General features: G+C 28.0%; 1 protein-coding gene across 12 annotated transcripts in view; it reads right to left on the bottom strand.

The window, feature by feature from the left end:
- The window catches only part of LOC111423765 (Calcium/calmodulin-dependent protein kinase II), a 140,213-nt gene that overhangs the window by 25,025 nt on the left and 101,961 nt on the right, over nt 1–13,227 (bottom strand). For 7 of the 12 annotated variants that reach the window (XM_023057094.2, XM_071201356.1, XM_071201357.1 and 4 more), the window contains exon 11: nt 8,688–8,741. The exons of the other annotated variants lie outside the window; for them this stretch is intronic. In XM_023057094.2, the coding sequence (XP_022912862.1) occupies nt 8,688–8,741 (54 nt within the window). The remainder of the gene's footprint in view (nt 1–8,687; nt 8,742–13,227) is intronic. 12 annotated transcript variants of the gene reach the window in all.

Genomic DNA, 13,227 nt, shown 5'->3' with positions numbered 1-13,227 from the left:
CCTAGATATGTTGAGTTTGGACTCATTTTACACGACTTTTAATTATCTATCGCATTATTTATAAATCATTTGTTTTCGGCCATCTTGGATTTTATAAAATCTAAAAATCAAAATATCTTGGGAAGCTTTAAAGCAAAATACGTTGTGTTTGGATTCATTTCAAAGAATGTTTCATAAAGATTAAAAGTAATTCATAATTAAAGCGATATTTACACCCCAAATATAGGCATTTGTTCGTCAAAATGTATTAAATTATTAAAAAAACATCAAAAATGATAAGATTTTCGTATAGATCAGAAAATTCTAACCTAATTTGATGTATCACACCCTATATTTATCTTAAAATTTACTTTTAAAAGTATAGATGTCACAATTAATTAGTGTTTTGTTTTCGGCCATCTTGATTTTATAAAAATAAAGATATCTTGGGTGTTATAACACATAGATATATCGAGTTTGGACTCATTTTACACGATTTTTAATTATCTATGGCAATATTTATAAATCATTTTGTTTCGGCCATTTTGGAACTTTTAAAATATAAAAATCAAAATATCTCGGGAAGCTTAAAAGCAAAATACGTTGTGTTTGGATTCATTTTAAAGAATTTTTCATAAAGATTAAAAATAATTCAAAATTAAAGTTGATATTTACATCCCCAAATATAGCTATTTATTCGTCAAGATTTATTAAATCATTAAAATACATCAAAAGTAATAAGATTTTCGTAAAGATTAGAAAATTCTAACCTAATTTGATGTATCACACTCTATATTTATCTTAAAATTCACTTTTAAAAGTATAGATGTCACAATTAATTAGTGTTTTGTTTTCGGCCATCTTGATTTTATAAAAATAAAGATATCTTGAGTGTTATAACACCTAAATATATCGAGTTTGGACTCATTTTACACGATTTTTAATTATCTATCGCATTATTTATAAATCATTTTGTTTCGGCCATCTTGGAACTTTTAAAATATAAAAATCAATATATCTCGGGAAGCTTAAAAGCAAAGTACGTTGTGTTTGGATTCATTTCAAAGAAGTTTTCATAAAGATTAAAAATAATTCCTAATTAAAGTTGATATTTACACCACAAATATAGGTATTCGTCAAAATTTATTAAATTATTAAAAAACATCAAAAATAATAAGATTTACGTAAAGATCAGAAAATTTTAACCTAATTTGATGTACGTTATATTTATCTGAAAATTCACTCTAAAAAAAAAAGAAATGTCATAATTAATTAGTGTTTTGTTTTCGGCCATCTTGATTTTATAAAAATAAAGATATTTTGAGTGTTATAACGCCTAGATATGTTGAGTTTGGACTCATTTTACACGACTTTTAATTATCTATCGCATTATTTATAAATCATTTGTTTTCGGCCATCTTGGATTTATAAAATCTAAAAATCAAAATATCTTGGGAAGCTTTAAAGCAAAATACGTTGTGTTTGGATTCATTTCAAAGAATGTTTCATAAAGATTAAAAGTAATTCATAATTAAAGCCATATTTACACCCCAAATATAGGCATTTATTCGTCAAAATTTATTAAATTATTAAAAAACATCAAAAATAATAAGATTTTCGTAAAGATCAGAAAATTCTAACCTAATTTGATGTATCACACCCTATATTTATCTTAAAATTCATTTTTAAAAGTATAGATGTCACAATTAATTAGTGTTTTGTTTTCGGCCATCTTGATTTTATAAAAATTAAGATATCTTGAGTGTTATAACACCTAGATATGTCGAGTTTGGACTCATTTTACACGATTTTTAATTATCTATGGCAATATTTATAAATCATTTTGTTTCGGCCATCTTGGAACTTTTAAAATATAAAAATCAATATATCTCGGGAAGCTTAAAAGCAAAGTACGTTGTGTTTAGATTCATTTCAAAGAAGTTTTCATAAAGATTAAAAATAATTCATAATTAAAGTTGATATTTACACCACAAATATAGGTATTCGTCAAAATTTATTAAATTATTAAAAAACATCAAAAATAATAAGATTTTCGTAAAGATCAGAAAATTTTTACCTAATTTGATGTATCATACGTTATATTTATCTGAAAATTCACTCTTAAAAGAAGAAATGTCATAATTAATTAGTGTTTTGTTTTCGGCCATCTTGATTTTATAAAAATAAAGATTTTTTGAGTGTTATAACATCTAGATATGTCGAGTTTGGACTCATTTTACACGACTTTTAATTATCTATCGCATTATTTATAAATAATTTTTTTTCGGACATCTTGGATCTTATAAAATCTAAAAATCAAAATATCTCGAGAAGCTTTAAAGCAAAATACGTTGAGTTTGGATTCATTTTAAACAATGTTTCATAAAGATTAAAAATAATTCATAATTAAAGTTGATATTTACACCCGAATATAGCCAATAGTCTATTATAATTATTAAAAAACATTAAAAATAATAAATGTTCGTAAAAATCAGAAAATTCTAACCTAATTTGATGTATCACACCCCATATTTATTTTAAAATTCACTTTTAAAAGTATAGATGTCACAATTAATTGGTGTTTTGTTTTCCGCCATCTTGATTTTATAAAAACTAAGATATCTTGGGTATTACAACCCCTAGATATGTCGAGTTTGGACTCATTTAACACGTTTTTTAATTGTCTATTACAATATTTACGAATCATTTGTTTTCGGCCATCTTTGATTTTAAATAATAATATAAAAATCGAAATATCTCGGAAAATTTAAAAGCAAAATAGGTGGTGTTTGGGCTCATTTTAAAGGTTTCTTCACGAAGATTAATAATATCACTAAATTGACGTTGTACTTAGTTCATAACCGGAAGTCACCAATATATCGGATCAAATTGTCGATGATACTACAAAGTTAATCACATTATAATATTATTTTTTTTTGATTTGATTAAATTATTTCAAAAAAAATTCTCTCCAAATTATTAAAATAAGATGGACAAGATATTAGTAATTTAAAATTTTTTTCAACATATCCCAAAATATCACAAAAAAATCCAAAACGGTTGTATCCCAACATAAATTTAACAAAAACAACCACCAAAACACAGATTTCTTTTTAATCAACTTGTTTTAACGTCAATTTCGTTTTATCACATACTCTCCCTGGCTCGTTTTCCCGTTAAAATAGCAGCCATCGCTGCTATGGTGTCGTTGAAGCAACCAATTTTTACAAAATAATTTAAAAAATAATTAAATTAAATCCTTTTGTTTTAATGTTAATGTTTTTTTACTAAAACAAGGTTCACACGCGAACTTTTTAGACAATATGCGGAACGGGCTGTGCCAAAATTTATACTGGTGTGCGTTCAACGATGTTACAGCACCCAACGAGATTTAACTTGTGAACCGGTCTCTTGGTTATTTATAAACGTGCCAATGTTAAAAATAGTTTTCGAATATTTCTTTTCACAATAATGTTTTAATTAACTAATTCTTTATTTATTTAAAAAAAAGTTATTTATTAAGTACTAGTTTTATTTGGTTCCAACTAGTTTTTAATCTAATAATATTTTTAGAATTTTTTTTCAAAATAAAGAAATCGAAGATAAACAAACATTTACAAAGACACGTTTCTCTACTTATCTTGATTTCGTAACATTTAAAATCGTGCACCTGATTTTCTAAGTTAAACAAATACAAAATTAATCGACATTTATCTAATTCTAATCTAAGTAGAAAATTGCAACATTCCAAACAAAAAAAAATACTAATAATTTTTAATTAAAATTTTTTAATTAAAAATCTTTTAACCTTTTCAATTTCATGCAGAATTTTCCGATAATCAAATTTTTCCATTAATAATAATTTACTTTCTTTCTAATCTCTCATCTAATTCTAATTTCCCTAATGAGAAATGAAAACATGCGTTTTGCCTGCGATCTTATTTGCGATGACACACACACAAGGTGATGATTGTTGAGATCGATTATGTAGGTGGTGAGGCTGAGAGATAATAATTTTGAGAGTGCAAAGCGAACACACTTTATCGTCGATAAACAAGAAAAATTAAAATAAAAACTTATATAAAAGTAGATTTATGGTGAGAAAGTAAAGAAGAGTAAAAATGATTGTGTGTAATAAAGAGAATAAATTAAGCTTATAATTAAACTTTTACGTTGTTGTTGTTGAAACATCCATAATGATGATGATGATGATGAAGATGGAAATGTTTTATTTTGTGTGAAAATGTGCTTAAAATAAATAATAATAAGTATTTGTTATTAAAAGATTTTTTTTGTAACTTACTCTATGATTGAAATAATGTTATACTAAGATGTATAAACAATGTGTATAAAGTTGGAACAAAAATTTATATATTTCTATGCAACCCCTTTATATTTAAGGGTTAAGGAAGGAAGAAATATTTTTTAATTATAGAGGATAATCTATAAAACTCAAAATATCTCGGGAAACTTAAAAGCAAAATACGTCATGTTTGGATCCATTTTAGAGAATGTTTCATAAAGATTAAAAATAATTCAAAATTAAAGTTGATATTTACACCCGAATATAGGCATTTATTCGTCAAGATTTATTAAATTATTAAAAAAAACATCAAAAATAATAAGATTTTCGTAAAGATCAGAAAATTTTAACCTAATTTAATGTGTCACATCTTATATTTATCTTAAAATTCATTCTTAAAACAATAAATGTCACAATTAATTAGTGTTTTGTTTTCGGCCATCTTGATTTTATAAAAATAAAGATATCTTGAATATTATAACACCTAGATATGTCGAGTTTGGTCTCATTTTACAAGATTTTTAATTACTTATCGCATTATTTATAAATCATTTGTTTTCGGCCATCTTGGATTTTATAAAATCTAAAAATCAAAATATCTTGGGAAACTTTAAAGCAAAATACGTTGTGTTTGGATTCATTTTAAACAATGTTTCATAAAGATTAAAAATAATTCATAATTAAAGCGATATTTACACCCCAAATATAGGGATTTATTCGTCAAAATTTATTAAATTATTTAAAAAACATCAAAAATAATAAGATTTTCGTAAAAATCAGAAAATTTTAACCTAATTTAATGTGTCACAACCTATATTTATCTTAAAATTCACTTTTAAAAGTATAGATGTCACAATTAATTAGTGTTTTGTTTTTGGCCATCTTGATTTTATAAAAATTATGATATCTTGGGTGTTATAATACCTAGATATATCGAGTTTGGACTCATTTTACACGATTTTTAATTATTTATCGCATTATTTATAAATCATTTGTTTTCGGCCATCTTGGATTTTATAAAATCAAAAAATGAAAATATTTCGGGAAGCTTTAAAGCAAAATACGTTGTGTTTGGATTTATTTTAAACAATGTTTCATAAAGATTAAAAAATAATTCATAATTAAAGCGATATTTATACCCCAAATATAGGGATTTATTCGTCAAAATTTATTAAATTATTTAAAAAACATCAAAAATAATAAGATTTTCGTAAAAATCAGAAAATTTTAACCTAATTTAATGTGTCACAACCTATATTTATCTTAAAATTCACTTTTAAAAGTATAGATGTCACAATTAATTAGTGTTTTGTTTTTGGCCATCTTGATTTTATAAAAATTATGATATCTTGGGTGTTATAACACCTAGATATATCGAGTTTGGACTCATTTTACACGATTTTTAATTATTTATCGCATTATTTATAAATCATTTGTTTTCGGCCATCTTGGATTTTATAAAATCAAAAAATGAAAATATCTCGGGAAGCTTTAAAGCAAAATACGTTGAGTTTGGATTCATTTTAAAGAATGTTTTATAAAGATTAAAAATAATTTATAATTAAAGTTGATTTCTATGCAACCCCTTTATATTTAAGGGTTAAGGAAGGAGGAAATACCTTACCTAACCATGAGATTATTAACATTTAATCCAATACAATAATTTTACAAGTAATAAAAATACTGCTTAATATAGAGAGACATTATTAATAGTAATAGATATCAATAGATGGCGCTTACCCATAACTTATCTTTTAAATGCACCGTTTTATGGATCTTAAATGTCGATCATTATGCATAATTAATAAATACAGTGGACGTTTTTGCTGCATTATTTCTTCTATTTATTCTTCTAATTCCTTTAGTCTGTATTAATCCATTGGTTCAAAAGTACAGTGTGTTAATTAATTATTGTACCCGACGTCATAATTGCAAGTATGCAACCAACATTACAGTGCAATACGCAAATCGCGCATATTGGTGATATTGGTTGCATACTTGCAATGATGACGTCGGGTACGATAATTAATTAACACACTGTACATGTATCCAACACAAGCATTTATCATACGGGAAGCTATTTTATAGAATCATTATTATTAGATATAGTCAAGACACCGATCAGATGCAGGTTATGGGAATGATAAAATCATATACCAGGAAATTAAATTTAAATACTTGAGTGCTGAAATATCTGGATACAGGGATGTTGAGACAGAAGTATTCGTATTATATTCGAACTGAAGCCAAAGCCTGGATCTACAAGACTACAATTAGACTAGAATAGCTAAGAAAACACTGATGGACAGAAAAAGAAGTGACAACATTAGACAGGATATACAGGGTGTTTCAGGTTTTTGTAGCAAGGATTTTAACAGTCGATAGACCTTTTAAAATTAATACAAAAACATCATATAAACATAGGTCGACAAACGCTTTGTTTTGGAGATACAAGGTGTTCAAATTAAATTTTTAAATTCATTTTTATTTAATATCACACGTGTATTTCAACCGATTCTCTTCAAATTTGGTGTACGGAGGTTTTTTGGCATGAGAAAAACGATTATGGAGTCCGTTTTACTATAGCCGCTCTGTAACATATTCTTTACGGATTAAAATAACAATAACTTTTCTGACAGTATACTTTTTGGCTTTTTGAATAAAAATTCTTATACTCGGTACTTTTTTAAGCAAAAACGGTACTCTTATCAAAATGCGCTCAAGTTGATCGTTTTCAGGATAATCCGCTTTTTATTATTCGATATAGACCAACTTTTTTTAGAGGATTGTTAATGATAGGTATAATAATGATTGCCATTGAAACAAAAACCTGAAACATCCTGTATAATATCAATGACTGGGTATTAAACAGAAAGAAAAAATGCAAAGATATGTTTGAAAATAGGGAATTATGCCTAAATACAGAAGAAGAAAACATCCGTATGATGACAAATTAAAACTTTAACTACAGTTATTCTAAAAACGTTGAATGTATTGAGGACGGAGATAACAGCACCCCCTGTTCTCTCAGATGTTTACTGAGAATGTCAAGAAGATCCTCAACATATGATAAAAACTTCACAGAGTGTCGCAAAATCAGAAATGGTATTGAATTATAAACTACTTCAGTCAAAACGGGGAATGGTCAAAAATTGATTCGAAAAATGAATATGGATTTGTTTCTCCATATGGCAAGAAAGCTGAAAATTTTATATGGTACACCCCATATTTTTTTAACCTACCAGAGAGAGATTCATTTATTTGTTCTTCTATTTGTTATTTTTGGCAAACAAAAGATAGTGAACTAAAAGAATATCAATCAAAGTTGATAGAAGAGAGTTTTAAAGGGCGTAGTGAAAATTGCCAAGAAAAACTTAAAATCAAAATAACTCGAAAACGAAAAGCGCTAGGTACCAATAACTTTTATCAAAGTCAACTTATTTTTTAAAAAGTGCAATAAAAACTATAGCATTCCATTTAAAATAACGAAGTTGTGGTCTACTTCCGGGGGACCGGAAGTGGCCACCATCTTGAAAATACTTTAGATCGAAAGGTCGGTGTGAACCTCCCACATAAACTAAATTTCAGAAATGTAGATGCAATAGAACAGAAATAAAATGGGTGTTGCTAACTTTTTGGCGGACACTGTATACAGTCTGTCCGTAAAGTAACGAATATAGGCGATAAAATCATTATAAACGGTTTATGGAAAAATCCCTGAAACGGGTCTAAAGATTTAAATTTTTTGCATTTTTTTGGTGTAGATTTCAAAGTTTTTCCGCCATTTTTAAACGAGTTATGACGTCATCGATATTTTTTTTAAATTGCAACCCTCCATTTTTATTGCGGAATATGAAAGAGGATTTTTTTCTGAATCTAGTACAGTCAATATTAATATTGGTTACATAAGAAAATTTTCGAGAAAAATTACTTTTCGATCATTCACTCGAAATAACATTAATTGAAAAGAAATGTTAAACTAAAAAAATACTTTTATAATCATTATTAGAAATCTGCATACATTTGAGATGCTTACAAGAACAAAAAATTTCAAAAAATTAACTACATCATAGAGCTTCATAAATATAGAAGACATTGCATAGAAAAATATTTTTAATTCCTCAAACATGTTTTTATATCCAACTAATTACTAACAAAGTATTTTAATTTGATTCAATTTTTGGTTCATTTCAAATATAGAGTAGGTCACTTAAAAGAATCACTCTGTATATATAAAAAAAGATGATTAGTGAAGTGAAAAATAGTATAAGTTGAACAGTACAAATACAAAAAAAAAGATATATATAGAAAATCAAAATACAAAAAAAAAATCAACTCAACAAAAAAAAAATATGTGTATGAATATTTATACTGTGATGAAAATAAAAGTAATTGGTGTGTTTACCTTCCGGATCTTTAGCGATTACGGTTGAACTACGGTCGACTCCTTTCTTGTCCTCTGAGCGTAGCCCAGAAACAATACAAATTATCGATCTTTACACTTACACGAATTACAATAAGCAAGACAAGAGCAACGATCACAAATGAATCATTTTTTTAACGTATCTATCCAGAGCATGTTTTATTTAATTTTTTTTGAAAAACTTTACAAATGTGACTGCCACTTTTGATATAATTTTTTTAATTTCTTTGGTATGTACAAAATAACATTTATTTTTTATACAAAAACATTAAGCTATAGGAAGTATTATACAGGGTGAATCAATAGTGTGGAGACGGAAGATAGATGTCACCATATATTACCATCAAAGCTGCATCGATTAAAATTATTTTCTGCTATTTCTGCTATACCTATTTTTTTTTAAATAGAATCCTAAATATTACAACTGCATATCGTGTTTTCAAATTTTGAATGCAAGGTTGCCAAGTTATTCATAATTTTGTGAAATTTTTAAAAAATTCGCGTGATCACTTAAAATTCGTTATCAGTGTTATTATTAAATATTCAGGATTGCAATTTAGCATATTGATAAACAAAGCTTGGGTCTTTCGAACGCCGCTAATACAATTGGATGTTATTATACAGAGTGTTTATTAGTGGTGGAACGGATAGTTACCAAATATCTGGCTATGGCCGGATATTAAAAACCTATTACTCCATCATTCACAGGAATTAGTATCTCTTTTAAGTGTTGGACACTGCAGATAATAATCAAGTTCAACCCCATTGAAAACAATATACAGGGTGTCTCAGCGAGACCGGTCATTAGACGTTTCTGGGGTTCTGGCGAAAATAAAAATTTGAGAATTCAGACTTAAGTATTATCAATTACGATCTCTTCGTCTAAAATATTTTCAGATTTCTTGCACTTCCGGTTATACTGGAAGTCACCACCAACTTTATTTTTTTAAATGGAACACCCTGTATATTTTTACATATTTGGATTTGTTTGTTTTCAAGGTTTATAAATAACTTTACTTTTTGCAATTTGATTCGGTCGTTCTCGAGTTATTCGAATTTTTCTAGAAAAATCTGCTTCAGCAGACATTTGTTCAAAAAATCAGAAAACACTCAATTTTTGGGATATCAATTTAGGATTGAGAACATGCTTAAGCAACATGATGGAGTATGTTTTGGTGCCGAGAACTGCGGTCTAGAACGTTTGATCACTTTACTATAGCACGTTAACTTTTCAAAATTTGGAAGTACCATAACTTCATTTTTTTAAATGGCACCCCCCATATTTTATTTTTTAGTTGTCTTCGGTGTCTCATTCTACATCTTTTATATCCAATATGATCCACACCTAATATTAATAGTTTGGGAGATAATTAGGGTTTTTTGAAAAATGCACACATATCATATGGATATTTAGCCTAGTGTGCCATGAAAAACAAGCCTTCTCAATGAGTTCTTGTCAAAGACTCACTTGTTTACGTCACTTGATGCATGTGAGCTAATAATTATCTGTTATGTCCCTTAATATTAGTACTGAAACGAGTTAAAATCGATAGCAATAACGAAAGTAATATTTACACAAATCAAGAAATTCTTAATTTATTTTTTTGCATGAAAAGAGCGACAAAGTTCGTAGTATAATTCCCAGATCTTCTTTGGCAGCTCGAATTGAGGTGTTGGGAGTGGGCTCGAAATAAGCCAAGGTATTCACCTCTTCCGTTGCATTATCTACTACATTTTCTGGTCAGTTTAACACGTGATTAATTCGTCCAAAATGCAAAAAATTTGCTTCTATTCCTCTAAATTTACCTTTTGTCATCGGAGATAAATGTGGATAATTTTCATTAAACATTCTGCAAGTTCTACTAAGAACTTTGTCGCACTTTTCATGCACAAAAATAAATTATGGATTTCTTCATTTGTATAAACATTATTTACGTTATTAATATCCATTTTAACTGGTTTTAGACTCACAAGTATCAAACAACCTAAATTAGACTGACGTTTATCAATAAGTCATTAAACATTTATTTTCCATGGCACACTAGGTTAATATCCATATGATATGAGCATTTTTCAAAAAACCATAATTATTTCTCAAACTATTAATGTTAGGCATAGGACATATGGAATATAAAAGATGTAAAATGAGACGCCGAAGATGACTAAGTAATAAAATATGGGGGGTGCCATTTAAAAAAATGAAGTTATGGTGCTTCCAAATTTGGAAAAGTTAACGTATCATAGTAAAGTGACCAAACGATCTAGACAGCCGTTCTCGGCACCAAAACATACTCCATCATGTTGTTTAAGCATGTTCTGAATCCTAAATTGATATCTCAAAAATTAAGTGTTCTATGATTTTTTGAACAAATGTCCGCTGGAGCAAATTTTTCTAGAAAAATTCGAATAACTCGAGAATTGCTGGTTCAAATTGCAAAAAGTAAAGTTATTTATAAACCTTCAAAACAGACAAATCCAAAGATGTAAAAATATACAGGGTGTTCCATTTAAAAAAATAGAGTAGGTGGCGACTTCCGGTATAACCGGAAGTGCTAGAAATCTGAAAATATTTTAGATGAAGAGAACATAATTGATAATACTTAAGTCTGCATTCTCAAATTTTTTGTTTGGCTAGAACCCCAAAAACGTCTAATGACCGGTCTCGCTGAGACACCCTGTATACAATACGATATACAGGGTGAATCAAAAAGAATAGGAAATCCGAATACCAGAGATACTAGAGACCAAAATATGATGATTTAACCTAACATCTCTTATACAAATGTCAGTGGTTTTCGAGGCATAGGGTGTTGAAATTTAAATGCTTACTTCGAAATTTCTTGATAATTTTGAAGGTTTTTGTACTATTAACATAAAATTTGGTAGTTTTATGTTTTCGAGCATGAGAAGTATGAATTTGAAACTTGTTTTGTTATTGCTCGTAGAGGGCGCTAGATACACGCTGCTCGTTTGATAAATCAAATCATAAGTTTTTTGGCTCAACAGCTACGACCAATAAGAGCTGCAAATCACAAAGAGCATTCAATTTTACATAAAAAAGGTACTCTTCTTGAAACTGTCTAAGTCTATCGGTTTTCGAATTATTTACTTTTAAATGTTTAAATGTATTTTTTCTTCTAAAATATTTATTTTTTAACATAAGCAAAGTTGGGTTATTTTTCCGATTATGCTTCGACAATTGCCTGTTAATTGTCAACATTGATCTAATTTCCGTGTGCAATAATCATTTTTACCAACAATAAAGTTATTACCAATTTGAAAATGCCACGACATAATGAGTTCTTTAATAGTGAGAAATCCAGATTTTTGAAAATGGTCACAATATTCTATTGTTATTAATTAATTGTTATTGTTATCGATTATTATCGTTACTAATTGCTATAGTTACTGTGTGTTATTAATTTTAAATGTTAACTTTAAAATTACTTTGAAACAATTAAAAGCAAATAACTAGGAAACCAGTAGACTTAGACAATGTAAGCAAGAGTACCTTTTTTGTGCAGAATTGAAAACTCCTTCAGATTTCTGGTTCTAATTCACCATACCTCAACTGACAAAATAGTCATGACTTGATATCTCAAGTGTGTATCTAGCGCCCTCTACGAGTAATCACAAAACAAATATCAAATTCGTATTTCTCATGCTCGAGAACATATAACTACCAAATTTTATGTTAATAGTACAAAAACCTTCAAAATTATCAAGAAATTTCGAAATAAAAATTTAACTTTCAACACCCTGTGTATTAAAAACCACCAACATTTGTATAAGACATGTTAGGTTAAATCGTCATATTTTGGCGTCTAGTGTTTGCGGTATTCGGATTTCCCATTCTTTCTGACTCACCCTGTATAGAATGTCTTGTTGCAGTTTCGTCTAGTTTCCTTCTCTTCGCTTGTAATTCATCATCACATTCATTAGTAACAGAACTGTCGCTGTTATCACTTCCTATTATTAATCTTTTTAATGCAAAAAGCCGTTTTGAAAAATCACTTTTAGTTCTTGAGAAATAAATTTTTGAAATAATAGACAATTTTTTCGATCTTTGCAATTTTCGCCGTTTAAGTTTTAAAAATTAGTATAAAATCTATTTCTTGGAATATGAGTTTGAAAATTTCCCAAACTGTTAATAAGAGTATCCTCTTTCCAATAAACCAAGACGTTTTGAAAAATAGCTGTTAGTTTTTGAGAAAACAATATTTGAAGTTTTGAAAAAATTTTTGATGTTGCAATTTTCATCGATAACTTTCAGAAGTGTACCAGAAATTATAACTATAATGGCCGGATAACCGGATATACGGCAAAAGGGGATGCCGAATATCCGGTATCCGGCTTTTCGCAAAATCACTATCCGTTCCATCACTAGCGTTTACCAGAAGCGGTTAATTTACGCAATGTTTGGAAAACCACTTTGTTATTTTAAATGGAACACCCTGTATTTTCCTAAGGCTTTGCAACGCCTTATTAATTACCTTTAATTTTTGTTAAGCATATGGTATAT

The sequence above is a fragment of the Onthophagus taurus genome, chromosome 1 (assembly GCF_036711975.1).
Source record: "Onthophagus taurus isolate NC chromosome 1, IU_Otau_3.0, whole genome shotgun sequence".
NCBI lineage: Eukaryota > Metazoa > Arthropoda > Insecta > Coleoptera > Scarabaeidae > Onthophagus > Onthophagus taurus.
Note: the sequence above shows the minus strand (reverse complement) of the source record. Positions and strands in the feature narration are given on the sequence as shown.